Consider the following 24,765-nt stretch of genomic DNA (forward strand, 5'->3'; position numbering starts at 1 on the left):
CTCCTTTCCTAACAAATTAGTACCTTTATTAACAAAAGGGTCCCAAGTTGCTTTTGTGCCATCCCAAACCCCTAACAAAAACTTAGGCCCTGAAAGCTAGGGTGAAATTTTCTTATATGCTGAACAGGTAAAGACTCTCACATTTATGTAAAACAGCAGAGAAGTCAGACAACACCACTGCATTGAACTTGGTAAGATGGAAATGAATCACTTGAGTCAAGGACTTGTAGAACAAGGTGTCCAATAGCCAGCTACTGCCTCCTGTTACCTTACAAACATGGGGTAATGCACACTACTACCAGCATGATTCATCCTTGGGTTTTAGGTGGTTTACTGTCAGACAAGACCTTTTTCTTTGTAGTACACACACAAAAGGCAAAAAGCAAATGAGAAAACAGAATGATTTTCTTAGAAACTGCCTCATCTAAGGTGCTGGGGACTTAACTTTCCTAGCTCTTTAACAGAATTATAGCACAGCCTATAAATATTTGGCTTTTTAAACATAATATGATCAATATACATAATTTTCACAACTGATTCTGCAAATAACATTTACAATAAAACTGCTTAACTTCTGAAAATTTAACAAGCTAATCAATGCTCACCAGGATACTGCAGATGAAGCAGTAACAAGCAAGTAAATACTATTTTTTCCATGAAAATAAGCTGATACTACTACAACCATCAGCCAGGCTACAGCTACATTATTGCATGACAAAGATACACACATTAACTACAGTTGGTACATTTTTCTTATTTATTCAAAAGCTAGTGGATGACAAAAAGGGTTAAAATGTTTTATACCACCTATTTATTACATGAACAAATACTTAATCCAAAGGGACTCATTTTACAAGCCCCTCTGTCCAAAAACCACACACAAATTAGTTTTTATACACAAATGTTTATTTCTCAAATAAACTTCCCCTTTAAACACAAGGAATGAAATCTAAATCTTCATAAAGATGGATCCAAAACAAAATCCCTCCAGTACATTGTAATCACTGTTTTGTTGGTCACTACTGGCTTTAACTGTTTAACATCAAAAAACAAGGACATATTTAAAAAATCATGCTACTGGATACCTAGCTCTGCCTCTGACCAGCTCTACACTGATCTCCAAAATTTTAAAATTTTACATCATGAAATCCAAAGCATTTAACTGAACAACAGCTGTGCATTAAACACAAACAACTGAACAAGAAGATTATAAGATGTAATCAAGTTCATAACGAATATAGGTGTTCTTTTCATCATTATAGATTCTTGGGTAATGTGCTATCAGAGCATCCTGTGATCCAATGTAGATTGAATTATAGATCTTCCAATAAACATCTCTGACTTTTCTGGCAGGGTGAAACAAACCCTAGAAAACAGAAAAGAACAAAATGTAATAAAAGCTTGAAGTCCCAATGTCTTTTGTTGAATTTAATCAAGCATTGGAAAATAAGCATTTAATAAATGGGTAGAATATACAAGCTCCAGGAAAAAACAGTTCTATATAATAACAGTATATACAAACAGTGCTTGCAAGAATATACACTGCAAGAGACCTTCCCCCTCCTACTGACATCAGTATCTTCATGCTGAGGTCCCCGCACTGCAGAAGTGTGAAATTTCCTACCTGCAACTTGCTACTAAAATGCTGGCACACCTTCTCTACACTGCCCTGTATTACCTTAATCCTTGCTCCCCACCTGTTAGGTGAGTTTTGATTCCATAGCCAACACAGCCACTGTTACGTGCAATTACACAGAAAAGGAGCCTTCAGATTTTAGCACCACATGCACATTTACAAAACCTGAACTGCCTAATGTTGATCTAGCAGTATAAATTCTAATGAAGGCTCTGTTTTATAGTGCTTCACTCTTCTAATCATCTCACTGTTTCTCTTGGCTAATGACAAATCATGACTATTAATCCTATCCTCTCATTTATTTATCTCACTGGTTACTTGTCATAACCCCTCCCACAGCTAATTTATTCCCCAATCATTAGTTCACATCTTCAGAATTTGTGAGATGCTTCCAATTTAGAAATCAAAGTGCCAGGCTATTTTAGTCAACTGAAAATCTAATTACCTGCTCTTTCTACACAAGTTCTGTGATGTAATCACCTATCTCCCTACACCAAACCCTCTGTTTACTGTCTATTTCCATTATTCAAGTCCTTGGCACAGAATATCATGTTTAAATAATACTTTGGAGACAAAAAGCCAGTTTTTCCTTTGCTGGAAATCATCCTCAGTTGATTTTTTTGTCTCCTGCAAAGAAGTCCTCCCTGACAACTGCTGTCTCTGCTGCCCCAGCACACACAAGGCCATACCTGTAAACAATACTGCAACATCCTGCAGGGCCCAATAGCGACTCTGAGGCCCTCCAGAGCCCCCATAACTGCCTGGATGACGTGAGGAGAGGTTTCAAACACATTAGGCCACACGTAATTTAACAAGTGATTAAGGGAATCTTCACAGCCGAACCCATAAACACCGAGGGACATATGCTGCACCACAGCACTGGCTGTCTGTCTGTGTACAAGATCCCTGCAAAGAGAACAATGGGCTATTAATAAAATAGACTGAGAAGCAACATTGGACAAGCATACTGTTTATTTTCAGTTACACTTTTCTTGAAAGCACTAACAACATTTTTAAGCTATACTTACTGACAGCAAGAGGCAGAGTATCAAAAATTAATAAAGTGAAAAAAGATGTGAGTTTTCTGACAAATTACTGCACTCCAATTCCACAGAAGTACCAACAACAGAAATGATCAAAAGCAGTTTTAATGGAAGAAGTCTTGACTCACTGAAGATGCTTTTACAATTTTAATCTTCAGAATTATTAGTAAAATTGGAGCATACATAATCCAAATTGTTTGCAAGTAACAGCCTCCAAATTACACTGGTCACTTAAAGCCTTCAGCAAACAAGGACAATATGCATATTTGCTATCGTTAATGATCAGGTATATACTTAAATATGACTATGGGTACCTGTACCACAGAAGAAGTGCACTCACCTGTCCATTAAAGCATCTTCAAGCAATGGTGTAACAGCATAAATGTAGTCTTTTCCCATCTCTCCAATGTATTCAAACAGGAAAGAAAGAGATTTTAACACACCATTCTGGACATTCAGTTCTGGAACTCTGTATTCATTCATGAGTGCAGGCAGCACTGTGAAAGGTGAGCATGTTTCAGCCACAATAGCAATTGCTACTGTAGTACATACTCTGTTCTGCCTTTCCTGTACTTTCAAGTTGTTCAGCAGGGTGGCCAATACATCGTGAGGTCTGGAAGAGACAACATGGGCATCCATGTCAATAGATTCAGTGAGGGCTTGGATAAAATTAGTTAAGCTTCAAACAAGTGGTAGAGAAACATGGCTTAGCACTCATTTAAAGTTGAGAGAACTGGGAAACAAACTGAACACTAAAAATGAAACACTAAACTATGGAACAGCTTAAGGATTTCTTTTCACAGCCAATATTTTTTACTTTGCCTAGACTTAGCTTTCTCCCTGCCTTCTGTTCCTCTTGCAGACTCTGGAGGGTAGCAGAGCCTCCCCACTAATACTCTGATCCCAGAGGCAATTACAGACTTGTAAAAAACCATAAGCATTGACAGAAATAGGTTATGTCCTCCACAGAGAAGAGTTACAGTGCCCCTGGCTGCTTGCTCTATCTGCATTCAGTCAGTCATCAGTCACTTAAAGAATATGCATAATGGTGGTAACTGTGCTTCATTCCACAATGTGCTGACTTGCAGTATGACCTTAGTGGAAACAAACCTTTAAAAATCAATAAACTACTGATTTTGGTGGGGGGAGGGGAAAAAAAAAAAAAAAAAGAGAGAGAAGAAAAATTATTTAAAGGAGAGTTTATGAAATAATACAAAGAAGCTACTGAATGCAAATCACAGTACCAAAAATTCATGAGACAACAGCTCTCACCCCCAAGTAAGACTCTAACCTTATTAGTCCACAAATTTTGTTCAGAAGCCCAACATCCTACGTTACTGAAGAATACATGACTGTATTCTTCAAAATGAGTAAAACCAAGTCTGCACATATAAAATGTAGAGAAGCTTGAATATTTCCCACCAGAAAACTAACAATCATCACTATGTTTGGTAACTGCGTGTAGAAGTGGATAAGCATTAAACCAACTTACCCAATAGCTTTTGCAATATAACCAAAAGTGTTCACTGTGGCTCTTCTGATAGCTTTCTTGTGAGCTTTTAATAACTCAAGCAGTTCAAAGCAGATCCTCATCCATTCTCTTGCAGAAACATACTCTGCACCTCTGAAAGAGAATAAAGTGAGTTACCTCTTCATTCACGAAAGAAGTCTTTAAATAAAGCCACAAACTGCAGCACCTATTCATTTGCTATCAGAGGTAACTGCTTAAGCATTTCCTTTATTAGGTAATTCAACAGTCTAAGTATCTCAAGCTTTATGCACAACTTCAGAAATATCAAGAGATACAGAAATATCAAGAGATACAACACTAAATACCCTGATGCCGTATCAAAGATTCAACTTGAACTTTTGCTACAATAATTGCCCACACAGAAGGTTAGATATTTTATCATTACTCAACTTACCTGTCTGCAATACGCCCAACAAGATCAATACAATTTTCCTGTACTTTCTCATGTCTGTTCTTCAAAATAGGTGTCAGCCGTGGCAGCAGGTCTTTGATTGGTGGCGTCATCTTGTGCATACCTATTGAATTCAAAGAGGCACATTTAGTTTTATCATGGTTTTTTATTTTGCTCTTGAACAGCCAAGTAATCAATACAAAAACATACCTATAACATTCACAATAGCCTTAAGCGCTCCAAGTATGCTGCCCAGTACTTCAGGATATTCTTCACCCAGGTACTCATACAAAACAACACCCAAGTGTCCCATCAGTTTTTCCTACAACCAAGTAAAAAGAGTTAGAAGTTAATTTTTCCTTCTCCTCTCATTACTATGACCTGCTAGAGCACATCTGGAAGAGAAGCCCATACCTCTTGACAGGTCTTCATGACAACTGCAGTACGAGAGATCAGGTCAGCGGCCTGCTGCCTGACTTTGGCTGATTTGTTGTTCAAACGCCACAAAACTGTACCACAGATCTGTGGCAAGTAGGGTTTAACTCTTTTGCCTAGAGCATTAACCACTGTGCCAAAACCATTCAGCATCACAGAATCCTGAGGGTAAAAACAACAAAGGAAAATCAGACAACAACACTACATTTTAACTAAACTTGTCATAATCTAGAATTGCTTTTTAAATGCTAACATTCCAGAGATGCCTCTGGATTTCACTGATTAGAGCACTGACATCCAAAAAGGGATTCTAAAAATCTAACTCAGAAGCATACGTTTCCATATAACTAACAGTGAGATAGCTTACAATTACAGTGAACCAAATATTCCAACAGCCTTGGCCATACCTCTGTTGTCTGTTCCTGGAAGGCGTACAAAATACCATCAATGAGCTGTTCTTCCAGTTTATGATCAATGTCAGCTGCCCCCAGATTTCCCATGATCTTCTCAATTGTTTCCATGACCATTTTTCTGTACTGCTCAGCCTCATCTTTCAGATCATCCACAATTCTAGAAATAATTTCTGCTGCTCCAACTTTATTTGCCAGCTCCACAGTTGTATCAACCAACTGAAACACAGAAATGTTAAATAAGCAAACATTGTTAAAATCTACTTTCTGCACCTTGAAAACAATTTCCCTAGTCTGAAGAAACACATTAAGCCCACTCTAAAAAACCTGTTTTTACCTTTAGAAACCCACCAGTGTTTTTGAGAAGATAAATGAGGTGAAGCACCCCACCTTGCAACTGATGAAGAGTCATTCACAGATGTAAAATGTCGTGACAACCTCCTAAGAACCTGAAAATCATCTTAGCTACACAACTTCTAAATTGCTAGTACAAACAAAAATCAAGTTTCAGGACACAGACAAAAGTAAGTACCTAGTCTGAAAGAACATTCTAATTTTCTTCTACTGTAAATAATTTTCCAGCTAAAAAACCACCAAATATACCTGTCTGTAATTTCTTCTGTCCAGTGCCATTCTGTGCTGCCAGAAATGTTTGAAGAAAGGTGGCAAGATTTCTGTTTTAATGTAGTTTGCTTCAACACCATCCGTACCACAGCACTGCTTTACCACCTGACAGGAAATAAAAATCCAACAATTTTAATTCTGTGCAGGGGTGTGGGGTGGGTGATTTGGGGTGGGTTCTTTTGCTTTTGTTTTAGATATTTTTTTTTGCTTTTTATTTTAAGAAAAGGAAATACATACATATTCAATATCAATGGTAAACTATCATTCTGACATACCTTCAACACAATTTTTTTCATCTCTTCATCAGGAGACTGGAACTCTCTGATAAGAATTAGCATGACTTCTCTGGTGTAGTAGTTTGCATACTCGGCATCCATGAGTGGAATCAGGTAACCAATAGCCTTCAAAAATGCAGCCAAACCCTATTTAAATGCAAAATATATCTCTAATAAGTTACAGCAGGTACACATCCGTTTCAGTTCACACTAAAGAAAGTGGTTTAGATTTACCTTTCCTCTGTGTTGACGTATACCCTTCCACAAAGGCTTCAGGACAGAATCAAAGGACTCGATACCATAGGGAGTGGCTGCCTCAGCCAAAGCAGCAATGGCCAAAGCACTGATGGTGCGAACTTTCTGCTGCTCATCCACCAGCCCTGCAAGACAGTAGGGTTTAGTACCACTTCTTGTACTCATGTCTTAAGATCAAAATAGCAAAAATAGAGGAGGACTGTAAAAGGGATTAACTTATTTTCAGGAATACTGAACCACTATTCATCTTTAGTCATCTTTCAGAGTAAGCTGAAATGTTTCTCAGTGTCATAGCAACAACAAAACCAGGACCCTACTGTCACTGTGCCTTACTAAGGTATGAAAAATTTTCCAGATAAAAGTGGGTAAAAAAAACTTTGTCTGGGAAAGCAGAACTTACCATGTTCAATAATTTCAACCAAGCTCCGGAGATGAGGCAGGATAGCACAACCCATAAGAATAGCAATCTGCTGTACAATCTTGATGCCAGTGTGCCTGGCCTGCCAGGACTTTTTGCTTTTACAGACAGCTTTCAAGAAGGGCAACAGAGAAGGAATGCCCAGAGCAGAAGCAACAACAGCAAAGGCTCGAGCTGTTGTATTTCTGACATATTCATCCATGTTATCAATATCAGGTCGCATTGTGGAGATCATTGTTGCCAAACCAGCAGCCTGCAGCACAAAACACAAAACACACCAACTGGATTTAAGAACAGCACAGTTAATTGTTCTGCCATGCCCACAAACATGCAGTTATATGTAAGCTAACTCAGTGCTTTAATAAAGGATGGAGTTTTACCTTAGCCAAGTTTGAAATAATTTCTCTGCCTTCCACTCTAGCATAGTAGTCTTCATCAATCAGCAGCGGTTCAATGACGACAAGGATCTGAAAAAGATACAACAAATTAATATTTCCTTTTATTAACACTTTCTATAGTATTTCTAGCCCTACTAGAATCCATGACACAGAGATGATTCCATTAATTCAAACTTAAAGCCTTATGATGATCAGAAAAAAATTAGATCTATTACATTGTTTTTAGTCTCTTAAGGACATGGTCTGGAGACACTACCTAGATCAGCTAAGGTCCTTCCCACATATGCATATATCATATTTACATCATGCCTCAGTACTATAAAGACTACGCTCCAATCACACTACAAAAACTTAAAAGTCTGGCTTCAGAAATATGAAAGACAATTATGTTTAAAAAAATTGTATCATCCTCTTCTGATGTGCACAAAAAATGCAGAAAGAACAAATCAGATGAAATAGGAAACTGCAACAGACCTTGTGTACGTATGGTCGGACCAAGTCATCCAATTTGTACAGAATTCTGTCGATGACTTTGACAAGCAAGTGACGCTCCTGATCTTCGAGTGTTGGTGACATCAGCAGAGGCAGAATCTGATTGAACAACGGCCCTGCTCCGAACTCCCGAGCTTTATCGGTAATTTGCCGCAACGCAGCCTAAACAAAACCAGAAAACCTGCCAGTTAAACTAAGGAAACAACACTGAACAATCATAAAACAGATACTAACCAAGTTACAATGTAACTGACTATATCCACAGGCTTCCAAGTACTTGCCCCAACCAGTGCAAAATTATTTCAAGCCATTTTATGCTGATCTGTTTAAACACAAACGTGTGATGACAAACACTGTGTTGTTAGTGCCCAGGTGTTCAGTTTTTAAGAAGAGCATGCTTCTGAGCTAATACTGGCTCCATCTGGAAAGTAACTTTACAGCATTTGCATCCAGGCAGCTTAGTGCTTGGTCAGTTTAGAGCATTTGCAGAAAAGACTGCTATTATGCTGCCTAATGCTTATAGCCAAAACTTAAGTAAGAGCTACACTAAGTAGCTAATTCAAGTGTAACAAACAAATCCAGAAATTACAAAGGCCTGTAAGCAAAACACGCTATAAGCCCAGTTTCTCATAACTGTAAAAAAAAAAAAAATTACACAAGCCCTACACCATTTAGTGACTGAACATCACTGTCTAAAGAGCAGCAATACTAAATTATACTGAATTACAAAAAGCCACACAGATATAGAAGAGAAAGAAAGTAAGCACTAAACAGGGTGTGCTGTTTTGGCTGGAATAGTTGATTTTCTTTACAGTCACTAATATCAGGCTGCGTTCTGGATTTGTGCCAAAAACAGTGCTGATAACACAGGAATGTTTAGTTACTGCAGAGCAGGGCTTACACAGAGTCAGGGCCTTTTCTGCCTCTCAACCCACCCCACTACTGAGAAGTCTGATTGGCACAAGAAATTGGGAGGGGACCCAGCCAGGACAGCTGGCCCAAACTGCTCAAAGGCATGCTCCACATCATATGGCACCATGCTCAGCATGTAAGCCAGGGGGAAAGCTGGCCAAGGATCACTGCTAGGGACTGCCTGGGCATCCCTTGGTTGATAGTGAACAAGTGTTTTCCATCTGCATCACTTGTTTCCTTGAGGTTTGTTTCTTTTTTCTTTTTTGGCCTTTACTATTATTATTATTAAATTCTTATCTCAATACACAAGTTTCCTCACTTTTATTCTTCTGATTCTCTCCTTCATCCCACTAGGGTGAGAGGGGGAGAAGCAAACAGCTGTGTGGGGTTTAGTTGCCAGCTGGGGTTAACCCATAATTGATACCAAACCTTAGGAGATCATCTTCAAGAGAATCCCGCAGACCACTGAAGCTAAACTTGAAAACAATCACTAATTTTTGAAAAACGAGATTACATAAACGTATCTGACAACTGATGTTACCTTTCGCATGGGAGGTGTGCCATTCTTTATTTTCAGAAGTAATTTCATTATTTTTCTCTCCTTCTGTTCCTCAGGACTCAGAGTTGATTCATCAACATCAACCTACAAGTAATTCCAGACAAATAAATGCGCATTACTACATAATCAAAAGAAAGCAGCGAAGTTAAATCAGCATGAGTGAAATCTACTTTACCAGCAGCTTGTCAAAGTACTGGATATCATCTGGTTTCAGGAACGGCAGGTTGCCAGATGGCTGGTCATTAACGCTCTTCATAGTGCGGTCCTCTGTCTGCATGTGGAATCCTGTCATACCCCCCAGGGGGGTTGGAGTTGCTGTGAGCTTCCGAGCAGGAGTACGGATGGGCACGTAACCAGCTGGGGGTGGGAGAACCTAAAGAAGGAAGAATAAAATTCATTTTTAATTGCAACAGATATAAAACGAGGAAGCCACTAAATACTAAACATTACTTGAAGTTGTAGCTTTCACTTTATTTGTTTGGGGATTTGTGTGTTATGGCATACAACAGATCCCATGTTCACAGCAATACAAACTCACCCTGACCGCTTGTATTTGCACTTATCCTGTACTGACAACATTTCACAAGAAAGCTCACTCCTGCTTGCAGAATAAATTGTGAAGTCTCCAAGGATTAAAGCAGCACTTCAATAATTGTATCAACATAGTATACTTGCTGTTCCAGGATTTGTGACCCTCTTCCATGTTTGTCTATGTCTGGAGTTGATATTTCTATTAGTCAATACAGAGTACATTTCTGGCCTTGACAGGCATTTCCAACACTGAGAAGCACAATAGTGATTTGCCTGTGAGATCACCTTTAGACCTCCCCTTTCTAAGGGATTTACAATATATCAGTAATCAAGCCAAACAAGTGTGTACAATCAACAATCAATACTTACTGTGAAACCTTCTACTTCTGGGGGGAAAAAAATAAAAATCAATAATCCCTGGTAAAAAAAATACTTCATTATGGTCTGCTGTATTGTAATCCAGATGAATTACCTTATATCCTTCTGGAAACATAGCATCCAACTCCTCATCAGAAAGTGGTCTGTTTCTCTCATCAATTTCCCTCTCCCATCGCCAAGCCTGCAGCTGTTCAGGAGTCATGCTCATGATGTGACCTATATTCAAATTTAAAACAAAAAAGCATTTAAAAAAATCCTTTGTATACAGAAGCAGATTACTTGTTTACTTAACTTTTAAGTACTCTCCTGAGTCAAAGTTCCCATAGCAGTTGAATTCCATAGCCAATAACATATCAAACTTTTACAGAGCGTTTTACCAATTTTTTTACCAACTACACTGAACAGCAACAGACATGTAACCTTAGTCTCAATTCCCCTCCAAAACTGAGTTGCTGTGGACATTACCACAAAAACAGTAACTGAGCATACACTGACTGCTTTCATACACGCAGGAGAGCATGCTGGGCCAAAGTCTGTTTCAAAACACAGCACAAAAGAAATGCTTCATTCCCAACAAAACAAAGTGAAGCCTTAGAGAAGGGACTGAGCTTACCTGGTGTAGGAGTTGCCATGTTCATAGCTGGTGTACCGATGGGTGTTTTGCCAGGTGTCAGAACAGGAGTGCTGCCACCCATCTGGCTCGCAGGCGTTTCATCCCAGCGTGATTTCCTTTTGCTTGCTCCTGGGGTTGGTGTCTCACCTATGGAGTCACCACCTCTATCTGTACGAGGTGTCTCAGCCCATCCACTGCCATGGCCCGGAGTATCTAAGGAAAAACAAACCCAATTTTCTCAGAAAGCTGAACAGTATATACTCCAACTATATTATCAATATTCAAATCTGTTTTCAGTATCAAATTAACAAACAGTATGCAAAAGGTAAAGACTGCTTTGGTGAACATTGAAAAAACACAGGTATTACACTAAAAATATCCAACAGAAAACTTTGTTTTATGAAAAAGTGTCATCTTCCTGCTGAACCTTAGCATAAAAAGGTAAGATTCTAAAAAAAAAAAAAAGTACTCAGATATTCTAGGAATTGAACAAAGTACTCCATGTACTGCCTTGATAAAAGCACTAGGTAACAAGTGTTTCACCATTCTCTGACACAAGAGCCAAATTCAAATTAGGCAGATGAGAAAATGCTTCCAAAATTTGTTTTAATGACAACCTCTACAAAAAACCAAAACCATTCCAAAACAACACACACAAACATATTATGAAAGGTAGTGCAACATGTGCTCCTTTACGGTGTCCTTTGCACATTAAAATCCCAACTTGCAGCAGTCATTAGATATGACAAAACTTTGATTCGATTTTTGAGCCGAGATGGTTTCACAGATGCCACTTAAGCACAGGCAGAACCCAAAGCTACACTCAGACAATAACAACTCCCCACATCAACCACTAGATGTCAGAATAGAATTACGTCTTGCCTGGCTTCTGAACTCACTGTTTACTCAAAGTGAAAAAAACCCAATACAATCAACCATTTGAAACTTATTAAGCACCTCCCAGTTAGCCAGAAATACCTCTTTCTGTTTTGGGTGTTTCATCCCACCGATTTTTCCGTGCACTGGAAGTGGCGCCTCCATGGCCTGGTGTTGCGTGACCGGGCGTGTCCCGGCCGGGTGTTGCAGCTCCTGCTGGGGTATGACTGGGAGTCGGATCCCAGATTTTTGAACCTGGGGTGGCACCTGGAGTTTCGCTGCCCTTTGCACGGCCTGGAGTTTCATCCCATCGCAGAGATGGGGTGTGTCCAGGAGTCTATACAAGACAAAACCGAAAGGATCAGTATCTCATACTCTACAGCAAAAGACTGCTAGTTGTTCTCAAGTACAGTAAGAAACTTCTGACACTCAAGAGCATTAGCACTAATAAAGTCTTCTATAGACAGCTGATGAGCACTAGGTCATTACCTCTGCTTGATCCCAACTGGACAATTTTTTAGGTGTAGCACCAGGAGTCTGATCAGCTGTCTGATCCCAACGCCGTTTGCGTTTTGAAGGTGGCTGAGAAGCGGCTCCATTGACGACTTTAAGCTCTCCAGCTTTAGCTTTTTCAGCTAGTTGTTGCCTAATTTCCCTCTGTTAAAGAGCACAAAAAAAACCCCATAAGAACTCTTCAAATTATACTTTTTAAAAGAGCTTTTTTCAGGATTATCATATCTTTTTATGGGTTTTTTTGAGGTTTTGTTCAAATAACCTGCAATCAGCTACTGCTTTCATTTGAAGGCCACTCTTTTTTCAAATTCTTCTATATTGACAGAGCAGCTGTGTTTGAGGGGCTGTTTTTAAACTGATTTTCCAATACAAGCCATTCTTGCAGCAAATACAAACACAGAAAATTTTTAAAGCTATCAGTTTCTGTCACCTATAAGTATAGGCCTTAAGACCATTACCCTTCTGCTTCAAACAAGTGCCACTTCAGTAAATTAAAGGTGGATGACTTAGAAAATATGTCCACATGAGGTACATCCCATGACACAGAAAAAGCCCTGAGATTCTTATTTAAAATCCTGAGATGATATTGCTAAAACAGCACACTAACCCAGACTGTTTTGCACTCAATGGATGCATAAGCAGTAAGACTGTCAAAATTATGAACTAGTTCCTCAGTTAAGGTAAGACAAATCAATGTTAGAAGTCACTGAACTACAAGGTCTTGCTCCAATTAACAAGATGGTACTGTAGGTATTACACAAGAAATCTGTTTATATTACCAATATCTTTTTACCTATTAAAATGAATTTTAAAGCATGTTTTTGGTTTTTCTCCTTTTTTTCTTTTTCTAATATTTAAAAGCAAATGCCCATCTTATACCAGATATTAGTACTGCAACATCTGCTGTAGGTACATCACCAAAAGCCTTTTAAAACCTCACTGGCTTCCCTGTACACAGGGCTCACAAAAACAAACATCTGACACTGAGTAATTCTCAGTCACTGTTAGATTTTGTCTGTCCTCTGAAAGAACAAAAACAAACAAGAGAAAGTCCAAGTACTACAAAAAAAAAATCCAGATTAAAATATATTGAGACTATTTTTCCCTGCATTGCTTAGCTATTACATAGAACAGATGTTTTTTAGAACTTTCATTTTTAAATTCTACTGATTTTCAACATATGAAAAACATGATTTTCCAAAGAAATGGGCTTTTAAGTCAAGACAAAGTCTACAGAATTTATGTTCCCACTTTCCTAACATGCTTTCAAAGGCTGTAACATGAAACTCAGTCCAAGTGGAAAACCCTTCCCTCCACGCACCTCTTCTTTTGTTAAATGCTGTTCACGCATAACATCCATGTATGTTCTGGCATTCATTTTAGGGTCTGGAGTCTTCCCTCCTGCAGAAGAGAACAGCAACAGGAATGGAGCACAATGAGTACAGGATAAGCAGAAACTATGGACTTCTACTGTCCTGCTCTAGTATTATATTATTCCATGATCATTTAATTTTACTTTTTGATCGAAAATTTTTAAAATTACATGTATCTTACGTTTATTCAGTTTGCTGATCAATTTAACCTGTTTGAACACAAACATAACTACTGCAGTTTCAAACAAATATTTTAAAGCCGATAAAAATGATAAAATGACAACACAGTTAAGAGTCTTCAGAAGTGATGGGTTCCTGGGTTGCTAATCCGGAATACGTACACTTTCGTGCCTTTGTCTCCATCAGCAGTTCTGACTTCAAGCAGCAGAATAGAAGCCTAGAAAATTATCTCTTTACCATTAGTAACACTTTGGAAAGATATTTATAATCAAAACATTACCTTGTGTAAGCTGTTAAATCCTACTTGTTATCTGACTATAAATAACTATTGCATACCTAAGTAATGTTTAAATTGTTTTATCATAAAGACCCATTTATAAGTTTGACAAATCTGGACATGTCTCACAGACCTTCTAGTGTCATATTGTAACAGGGCTTCATTAAAAATAAAACAAAATAAAAAACCCCAAAATACTGTTTGATGACACTTTCCCCCTCTTTTCTTCTCAAGGTACACTTGTGATTGGGAGCTGAATGCAATACAGTACATACACCACCACAACAATACTCACAGGCAATGGGTTTTGTACACCATATGTTGTTTTATGCTCTGTATCTTGCATTAATTAAATTTTTAAATACTTTAAAAGAAGCCCAACTTTATAGAAATGAGACTTGTCAAGAAAAACACTTTTCTTTAAGAAAAATGTGCAGATTTGCTATACGAGTGGTATAGCTATTATACTTCAGGGAAAAAAATAAACTTCTTAAACATTTCTATGCTGAAGATCACTGCCCAATTGGCTGTGTCTTTCTGACACTAGCTTTGATAGGACTTTCCTTTGGAATACTTTTTCACCATAATCTACACAGGATGTGTTGAACTGCACCCTTAAGAATGCAGACAGGACTGGCATATAGCAGTACTGCTGTAGGAAAGAAATTAAGGACAGTTAGTATGGGCCTGTGAATTCTGACAATACATGTTTATATCAATTACAATTAAGCAAGTAAAATAATTAATATCCCTATTAATTCATGCAGGCTGAAATTCTCATTTGTAAAACCTGCAAAATAGCTACTAATTTTAAGCCAACAGGCACCTTATTGCCACATGTGAAACTCACTCACCTGAAGAAAATTTCTGTCAGACCCACTAACACCCCTTCTCCTGACTTTCATTCTAAAATTATCAGAACAGACTTGAACTATTAATAGTATCAAAGTCTTATATATGCTTTTGTTTCTTTTAGCTATACCACCTAAAATTTACATAGGATGGTAAGAATTAGGTGCTCTACTAGCATTTCAAAAGCAGTAACCCTGTAAATCTATAACTTGGAATGAAAACTATCAAGGTACTGAATGAATCTGAGCACTCAATACACAAGTTGTTCAAAGTATAACGCACAACCCAAAACGAAATGAAAATAGAAACCTTTAACCCTTTGTGTTTCTATGGCAATGGCTCATTGACAATTTTCTTGTCCTTCTACCTGGAAAGAAAACTCGTATTATAAAGATGAAGAATATGGCATCTAAATTTTCAACCAAATCTCTATGAAAAGGGGATGTTTAAAACAAAACTAAGTTTATAAGCATGCCAACAGAAATCAAAGGGCTAAAGACAATTAAAGACAAAAATTTCATAAAGGGTATAGAAAAGCCAAGATAAATTACCATCTGCAAAAGGATCAAGACGCTCAGGGGAAATTATCATCATCCGCCTGTGCTTTTTGTACTCATCTTCCCGATCTGCAATCTTTTGAGGACGGTGTTCTGCAAAAGGATCATACTAAAAACCAAGAAAGCCCGTTAGTCACATATTTATGAAGACCAATACAAAAAGTGTCTGATACAGTATTCATTTTCAGTATTATTAAAAAAGACCTAAATTATATTCTGCCTCAACTATGCAGGAACATCAAAACACTATACTAACTTAAATTTTACTTCTGTAACAAGAACTTTCATTTTTCTTTAACACAGAACTTATGAAATTACTTCTGCAAAAATTTGCTATTTTAAGAATTTATTCACTTGTTACCAAAGCATTTCATGCTGTTGACCTTTCCCATTCTTTTTGCAGGGTGACTTAGCTCTACCTCTTGTGCTTTTAAATTTTACAGAAAAATACTCCAGGCGCATAAAACTTAAGTGATTACATTTTCCTTAAAAACCAGAAGTATAAAGGACATGAAGTTTCCCAGTTACTTTAATTTAATGAAGTATCTGACTTCAGTAAAAAAAGAATTCAATAGTTTAGTTTCTACATTCATGTTGGCTTTAACATGCACAAGTGCCAATCTTTAGCACCCTGTGGAATTCCAAACTAAAGCAGTAACAAGCTTAATTTAATTAAAGCAAAATTTAATTAACATACATCTCATATTTCCAGAAAACAAGACCTGTTATTGATTAACACTTCTTTTCCCCCATGCCTACAACAGTATTTTACAGTGCCTTCAATTAAGATGTACCTGTTCAGTAGACTGTGGTATGTCATTAAGCAATGCCACTGGAGCATGGTACCCTGGCTTCTTCTGGCCGAGCAAACTTGTGGAAGGGTAGTCATCATCATCCTGTCAGTAAAGACATGGTGAATTTGTGATGCTGATATTGTATTTAGATAAACTAACATCAAATGTACATGCTGTGGTCACAGAAAAGATGAAAATGGACAAGTACAGTAGTTAATTCCAAGTTTTCACAAGCTTTCTCATATAGGTCTTATTATTCCCAAACTGCTGACTCAGATAAACCTGCTCATATCACTAAGCAGGCTCAAGTAGTCTTCAATATGCTACATTTAATCAAGTGTGCTATCTACACTAATTAGACAAGAAGTCTGTATTTCATATGAGCCCTACCATTACAGTTCCCACGTTGCCATGTGAGAACTGGTTAGAGATACTCAAACTATTTTTCTTAGAAGTCATATACATATATGGAACAAGACTTAATAGCCCTATAAAAAAGCTTCAGAAACAGTGAAAAATTGAGAGATAGAATTCATGTTATTTTAGCTGTACTTACTCACAACAGCAATACAAGCACTTGCTTTTGTTACTTCTTCATATTAAAGTCAGTTTCTATTCAATTATTTACAGCAACCCAAAAGAAAAACTGCTCATAGAAGTATAAAATTTTTTCAGTGAGCCACAGAGTGATGGAAATTTTTAATTAAGGCATCCTTAGAAGTCTATAGATGACACAAGTACATCACTAAAAAAACACTCCATGTATTAATTAGTACTAAACAATCTTCCTCATTCTTAGAAATGAAATTCTCTCGGTGTAAGATATATTTATGTATTTATTATTTAAACTATAGCCTATGAATTTATGATTTGAACTGCAGACTCTGACTGCTCCTGCAACTGAAAATATGATCAAATGCTTAACAATAGAAATTAACATATCTTACAAGCAGGATACATAAGGAGAACACAGTATCATGAGAAAGCCAATTCGTAAAAATAGCTCTGAAATTTGAACCAGAAATCTTAAAACAGTTTGTTGGCTGAAGTTTTATTAGATTTTTTTACCATCATTTGTAATCCTGGCAGCAATAACAGAACAAAGTTAATTATTCCAGTCAAGGCTAACGCTGAGTACCAGGCCACAACTTTTTGCCTCCTGCTTGGGGCCTACAAGGCTCTCAAAGCACAACTCATAAAGTACAAAGCCAGACTTGGAACCGCAGTCCTGCCAAGAAGGAGTTCGGGGAGCTGGTGCAGGAGAGGCTGGACATGACCCAGCAATGGGCACTCACAGCCCAGAAAACCAAACGTGTCCTGGGCTGCATCCAAAACCCCATGGGCAGCAGGGCAAGGCAGGGGATTCTGCCCGTCTGCTCTGCAATCCCACCTGGCACACTGCATCCAGCTCTGGGGGCCCCAGCACAGGAAGGACAGGGACCTGGTGGAGCGCATCCAGAGGAGGCCACCAAGATGATCAGAGAGATGGAGAATCTCTCCTTTGAGGAAAGGCTGAGAGTTGGGTTTGTTCAGCCTGGAGAAGAGAGGGCTTTGGGGTGACCTAATTGAGGTCTTGCAGTAGCTGAAAGGAGCCTACAAGACAGCTGGAGGGGGAGTTTTTCCACCAGCATGTGGTCACAGCACATGGGGGAATGGCTCCTAACTGAAAGAGAGTAGGTCTAGAGTGGATATTAGGAAAATAATTATTTTCTGTGAGGGTGGTGAGGCACTGGCACAGGTTGCTCAGACAAGCTGTGGATGCCCCATCCCTGGAAGCATTCTGGGCCAGGCTGGATGTCACTCTGAGCAACCTGGTCTAGTGAAAGGTGTCCCTGCCCAAGGCAGGGGGGTTGGAACAAGATAATCTTTATGGCCCCTCCAACTCAAACCATTTTATGATTATAAGCTTCCCAGGTAAGACATATTTGGTCCAACATGGCTTTAATAACAACTGTTTTTACTTCAAGCAACTGCAACTAAAAATTTCTCAAAATCAATTCTGAAATACTTACATTGCATGCCATAAACAAACAAAACACGTAAAATCACTTACATCTTCCAATTCAGTTGCTGCAATAGAAGTGACATATCCAGCAAATCTGCTGTCGCTGCCACCATAAATTTCTTGATCATAATATCCTGTGGAATCAAGGCCTACTCCTTGTGCTTCATCAAGAGCAGGCTTTTTTCCTTGAATTTCTCGAATTTGTGCTTCGATATCTAGGGTAAAGCCACACACACAAAGAAGTCTTGTTACACATACATACAAGATGTAATACTCATGTTACTATGTACAGCAAACCAAGTTTTTATTCCCAACCTAAGATTATCACTAAAGTAATAAACATATATGACACACAAAACTATAAAATCATCATTCATAAGCTGGTATTCATAAACAGCTTTTCCTCAATGATCCAGCACAGACTACATAAATAGTATGGCCCAAAGCAAACTATTTAACTCAGTGTTACCATATCTCATCTTCCGACAGAGGTAACAGAGAAGGTAATTTACACCACAGCAATATTTCTCAACACCACACTAACAAAACCTTTTCACAACAAATGTAATCCTCTCATTAAAAAAAGCCTTTCACAATGGTATCACCAATTTTGCTAATTTAAACAACTCTCTTCCAAAGAACTACTGCACAAGTTCTCAAAACAGATTTAATAAAACAGAAATTGTAAAGCTGTACTATCTTTCAATAAGTAAATAAAAGACCCAACCCTAATATGCCACTGAGTAACAAGTTAATGAAAACTCCCAAAACTTAGGACCAGTTTCTTTTCACTTTGGCAGCTCAAATGTTATTTACCCATCATTATTCCTGCCTGCACCACCATCTTTGAAGACTTTACTATTCTTCTGGATAACAAACACCCTTCAAACAAGACAAATGGGAGCTTTGTCATTCTTGTAGTGTGTCAGGATCTGACTCTAATCAACTCTGGTGGCCATCTTTGACCATGAAATTTGGTACTTTCAGAAAGAACATTAACTTCTTAGTCCAAAAAACAAGGAACAAAATTAAACCATGCCTTCCTCCCATCCGTTGTAATGCAACAAGAAAATAAATTGCAGTAATCCAACTACCTTCAGCAAATGTAACTGTAGGTATACTGAGGCACAGCTAACTGTAAAAATTATTTCTGTTTTCGTGCAAATTTTGAGCTAATAGATATGGAAAGACAATTATCCATACAATGTAAATTTCACTAGATCAAACAATTACTTTAATGGCCAAGAAGACACCCAAGAGTTGCATTCCATGGCTGCAAGGAATACAAAGGATCATGCTTGAGAGGAAGAACTGGATTACAAAGTCTCAAAAGACCCTTTCATCATCAGTAATTCTGTGATTCACCCTCTCCCACTTGAAGTGGTACTGCCTGCTACATTAACTTAAAGGAAATTTGTCAATTTACAAAGAAGCTACAGGAAATGCTGTTCACAAATAATCTTGAATCCTGGCTATTCAATAGTTGTTTACTACTGTTGCTCACTTCTCTTTTCAGGATGAATAGATTTGACACGTTTTTCCCACCAAGTCATCTTGCAAAAGACACTATACAGTGTTATGCAACACCTGCTAGGAAACCTGACAAAAAATAAGAATACTTTTTTTATAAAGCTAAGATTATTACTAATGCAAATTATTGGATCAGAATGGCTTAGTTTAAAAGTTTCAACTGTCAACACTGCAAGCTTCAACCTTAACGTCACAGCTGGGTCCTTTTCTTATCACAGACTGCCACTAACCAAAAAAAAGAAACCCAACAAACAACAACAACCAACCACAAACCCACTGTAAGCCAAATTATGCCTCTGGTACAAAGGCGTTTTCTAGGGAGGCAATTCAACACAGTTTTACCTGACAAATCTCTGCCACATAGCTACGAGTGAGAACAGCAGGACTAAGTGTTCACTTAGTCAGAAAGAAACACTGACTTCATGTGAAGCACCGTATTCACTGGCAGCAATTCCTGCACTGCTTTAGCAAGGAAAACCAGCAGAAATGTATTTCTGAACTCATCGAGAGTCCCACACACAGAAGATATACCCTAAATGCTGATAAGGACAATCTTGCTCCAGCCACTTCAGGGCTTCCATCAAACTTCTGCAGCTTTCTAGAGCAGAGTAACCTGGACAGTCACCTCTGTGTTACAGAAACTTGTGATGCCTTAAGCTCATGAGAAGCTGAAACCTCACAAAAGCCTTATACTGCTGACCATGAGCACCTCCTGAATCCTGCCTGTGGGTACATCCTGTTCCCTCTAAAATTCTGCACAGCTCAGGGGATTGCTGTAAGTCCTGAACTTGGGACACATTGTTCTCCAATGTGTTAGTTCTGGGAGAAGCAGTAGGAAGAAATTACTGCCAAATTAGGGATCTTTCTCTTGCCCACAGAGGTCTCTGATTGCCTTCAGAGGCGCTTACAGTGCCCTCCTCTTAAGATATTCCACTTTTGTGGAATCATCCTATGGCATGGCTATGGAGCCAGTGCAACTCAAGTATCTTCTCCACATATTTTTTTTGTTATTTCTGTTTCCTCCAGAGAGCAGACGAAGCTCCTGATTCCTTTTCCAGCCTGGTGCACTGCAGTACTGGAGTGGAAGGGAACACCTGAAGCTTCCATCTCTACCACGGACAACACTACCAGCACTGAGTCGGTGCTTTTAGAGTACACCACCACCATTTCCTTTATTTCCAAAGAGCAGTTACAGGAACAACACCCTGCCTCTTCAGTAGGACACAAGGGCCTGACTGAACATCCATAGTTGTAACCAACTTCAACATGAAACAAAGCCTACAGATCTTGCCTACAGGATCATCCTGCCTTTCCATCACCTGTTCACTGAATCAACCTGACCTACAGCTCGAACACATAACACACTAGGCAAGCACCCTGCCCTGCATGATGGGCCACAAAGATTTCCTTGTGCATGGCCTCCCACCTTTACTATCACCAAGAGAGTTAAGTAAAACAGTTGTGGGATTTCTGCAGTAAAAGTATTAATACAAAAATATTTTCCTGTTGATAGTTCTTACCAACACTTAACATACTAAGGCCTTCTCCTCTAACTTTATTTTTAAAACAGCTATACTTAATGAAGAGGGTAGAGGTCTCATTTATTGTCGGCCTGCTCCTTTAAATTACAGGGATTACATCTGTTGGCAGGGTAAGAAGCATTCTCATTTTCCTACAGCAAAACCTGCTGGGTTATCTATACCAAAAAACAAAGTCTGCATAGGGTCAACAAACCCTACTGATGGCCACCCTAATTTTCAACTAATGCCACACAGCCTCCAGGTGCCAGTTTTAATGAAGCACTCTAGAGAGAACACCCATCTGACATGAACAAAACCCCCTGAACCAGGACGCCTGTCGTCACAGGCAGCCTGGCTGCCAGTTTGGAAAGCACTGCATATTTAGATGGAAAATGCTATTTTAACATTCAACATGTGTTTATCTTCCTTGAGTTAACTGGCACTTTCTTGAAAAAGCTCACACCGTATTTAATAAAGCTCTGTAATAAAAAGCAAATTAAGAAAGAGTAGTCACAAACCTTAAAGATACATTGTGCAGAGCAAAATACCTGTTCAATGACTTAGACAAGCAGGACATAACGGAAGCTTCACTCACAAACAGAGAAACAGGAGAGGGAGTGGGACATAGGGAAAAAGAAGAGGAGGAATATAATATTCTACTGATAATTCCTTTTCTGTATTTTACTCTATTATTTATATATTTTGGGATTTTAGAAGAAGTAACTTTAACATGCAGTTGATTTGAAACATACCATAAATGCTGAATTATTAAAGTCAACACATGTAAATTCGAAGCCTCTGAACATCCAGCTCACAGACGAGCTTTCTCAAAGTATCTGCTCTGTTACCACACATGTAGTTCTACTCTCAACATTAAAAAAAGAAGCCCCTATGCTGGAGAGGTATTTTACAGAGTAAACAGGTTCTGTGTTTTCATGTCTTATCATATTTTTGCACATTTAGCTTGCCCTTGTGTGGATTTATTTTTATCTCCTTTAGCACTTTTACACATATTAAGTCAATTATGTTTGAAGATCTCTGTTCTTTTCTGAGCAAAAAAAGAAATTTAAATTAAAAACGACCTTCAACAGCATTGAAAGGTGAAGCACTTATTGAAGTTTTCTAAGCTGACACTTAAAACTTTACTTTTCAACCTCCAACAGACTTCCCATTTAACTGTAGTTCCCTGTAGCTGACACAACCTCGAACTGTTTTGATGCTTCTTTCAAGTTGTGTCTTGAACACATCAATCAGTAAGTATTTAACAAACAGTACAAATATATCAAAAATATTTCAAGATGATTTAGTAACAAACAACTCAATTTGAAAGATTAGTGAGGAACTGAAAAAAGATAGGATAGAACTCGGAAGCAAAATAATCAAGCTGCTTAGCTAATGCCTCCATGCTGGGAAAGACCCTTACATGATCATGCCCTGTCATACACATTTTTACTTAACTACCCTCCCCCTTAAAACCTGTTCTGATACAACACTAATCAAAACACATCCAACTGGAAGCATGTCAGTGTTTTCACTGAAGTCAGTGCATCACCATTTCCTGCAATAAATAAGCAATTTCAGCTTGGGGGAAAAAAAAAAAAACAACAAACCAAACCTCGACAATTCTACTATTTTAGTACAAAAATCTCTTTAGATAGTAGAAAAGGCAGAGCACTGTGATGGGTAATACTCACTTGGGTAGTATCTCACACAACCCTTATGCATGTCACAGCATACAAACAAAGCACAGGACAACTTCTGTAATAATATAAAAATACCCTAGAATTCTTAAAAGAAAACCCCTTCAAACTAAGTTTAAAAAAAAAGTAAGGAAAACAGTTTAAGCTTTTCTTCTTCCCTAAGGTCAGATTAGGTCTGCAATGTTAAAGACTACATTAACCCCACTTCCACGGGAGATGATGGCTCTCCATCTGAAAAGCTTTTTCAGTGCAAAACTGAAAAAAAAAAAAAAAATCCTAAAAGACAATGAATACCTGGGTGCCCTGCCTACCTCACAGTGCACAACCACCATCCAGAGGTAGTTTTCAATTAGTGAATTACGGATATAAATTAAGACAAAACACAGCAGATCACCTATCGTACACAGAAACACAAGTGAAAAACCCCAAAGCAAAAATACAGAAGCAGTGTAATTCTACAAATTATTCTCCGTTGCCTGAAGATACTTAAGCGCAGGGCAAGCCGCAGTCAATGCCCACAAAGACAGCTTTGATTCACACTGAGAAGAGCTGGAAGCAGCAGTGCACACAGGCACACGGCACCTTCGAGAACACCCCGCCTGAGAAAGCCCTCACTCGGTAAATCGCTCAGAAAGCCGCTTTGCTACGTAGACACTCGGCCGGCAGGAAGTTGTGTAAAATGGCAGCTCAAATGCTCCAGACCTCACGCTCTTTCCCCTCCTTCGGGGCACTTTTCTCAGCAAGCACCGCGGCGGCTCAGTATCAGCTCGGCCGCGCCGGCTTCCAGCGGGCAGCACCCGTCTTCCCGCCCTCTCCGCCCCCCCGTTAACGAGGCCGAAGGGCTCGGGCAGGGAAATAAGCGTGCGATGCCGCCACTTCTGATGCGAAACTCGCATCCGCACCGCGGCGTTTCCACCGAGCACCGGCCGAGGCCCGCTGGGCGGAAGGAGGCCGGGGGCGGGGAGCTCAGAGACCGCGCTCCCCCGCACGGGCCTGGCCGTCGCTCCGTCCCACACCAGCACAGCGAGAGCTCCCCCTCATGCCCGTCCCCCGCCCGACCCGGACACGGCGCTGACGAGCGCAGCCGCCATTACACACAGGCCCGGCCCGCCCGGCCCCCGCCCGACGAGCCGCGCCTGACGCTGCCGGGAGCCGGGGAGAAACACAAGCAGCGGGAAATAGCCGAGTGCGGCCCCAGCGGGAGCAGACACGCGGCCTTCCGTGGTATTTTTACCTTCGTGGGTCTTGGCGATCTTCGCCATTTTGTGCAGCGCCAACGACGCCGAGGCGGAACTGGCGCGCCCCGCCGCTTCCGCCACACGGGGCCGCCAGAGCCAGCAGCGCGCAGGCGCGGCCACCGTCCCGCGGGCCGGGGGCCAGGCCCCGCCCACCGCCTGATGGACGGCACGCCCAGCCAATGGCCGTGCGGGAGCGGCGCGGGCGCGCGCTGAGCCCGGCCCGCCGTGAGGGCACTTCCGGTGAGGGCGGTGGGCAGGGAAGCGCCAAAGATGGCACTGATTGCTGAAAACTTCCTCCCCACAGACAGTGGGCTCTTCCCGGGGGCTGGCCGCACTGGCATTTGGGTGCCCTGCTCTGTTTCCCAAAGTGCTTGACCTGTGTTTCATCTGGTCAGGGTAACTGGCCCAGTGCCAACAGGCGGACTGCTAGCTACCAGAATAAAGTACAT

General features: G+C 39.7%; 1 protein-coding gene across 4 annotated transcripts; it reads right to left on the reverse strand.

The window, feature by feature from the left end:
- Window positions 1–743: 743 nt before the first annotated feature.
- Window positions 744–24,393, reverse strand: SF3B1 (splicing factor 3b subunit 1). 4 transcript variants are annotated; one of them, XM_082284992.1, is made up of 25 exons: window positions 24,313–24,393; window positions 18,377–18,543; window positions 16,324–16,425; window positions 15,524–15,638; window positions 13,612–13,691; window positions 12,267–12,434; window positions 11,880–12,114; window positions 10,902–11,114; window positions 10,383–10,504; window positions 9,555–9,752; window positions 9,362–9,463; window positions 7,891–8,070; window positions 7,399–7,485; window positions 7,001–7,271; window positions 6,580–6,725; window positions 6,346–6,492; window positions 6,050–6,175; window positions 5,444–5,665; window positions 5,016–5,198; window positions 4,812–4,923; window positions 4,605–4,725; window positions 4,172–4,303; window positions 3,020–3,292; window positions 2,326–2,542; window positions 744–1,366 (listed from the first exon to the last, which is right to left on the reverse strand). In XM_082284992.1, the coding sequence occupies exons 1-25, from the start codon at window positions 24,338–24,340 to the stop codon at window positions 1,208–1,210; spliced, it is 3,906 nt and encodes a 1,301-aa protein (XP_082141118.1). In that variant the 5' UTR covers window positions 24,341–24,393; the 3' UTR covers window positions 744–1,207. The 4 variants fall into 4 exon arrangements, 3 of the variants coding, with proteins under 3 accessions (XP_082141118.1, XP_082141120.1, XP_082141119.1); XM_082284994.1 differs by lacking the exons at window positions 16,324–16,425; window positions 18,377–18,543; window positions 24,313–24,393 and adding an exon at window positions 14,005–14,060 and having other exon boundaries at window positions 15,524–15,605; XM_082284993.1 differs by lacking the exons at window positions 15,524–15,638; window positions 16,324–16,425; window positions 18,377–18,543; window positions 24,313–24,393 and adding an exon at window positions 14,005–15,466.
- Between the last annotated feature and the right edge of the window lie 372 nt (window positions 24,394–24,765).

This window comes from Coloeus monedula (assembly GCF_965178545.1).
Source record: "Coloeus monedula genome assembly, chromosome: 7".
NCBI lineage: Eukaryota > Metazoa > Chordata > Aves > Passeriformes > Corvidae > Coloeus > Coloeus monedula.

What these genes read in the sequence shown, in the direction of transcription:
- SF3B1 (XM_082284992.1), bottom strand. Translation starts at nt 24,340, where the DNA reads ATGGCGAAGATCGCCAAGACCCACGAAG. An exon ending in TGAAAAAAATTGTGTTGAAG is followed by an intron (nt 6,176 to 6,345) that starts GTATGTCAGAAT and finishes ATTTCCTGTCAG; the next exon opens with GTGGTAAAGCAGTGCTGTGG. An exon ending in ACAGAAGAAATTACAGACAG is followed by an intron (nt 5,666 to 6,049) that starts GTATATTTGGTG and finishes TCTGTGTTTCAG; the next exon opens with TTGGTTGATACAACTGTGGA.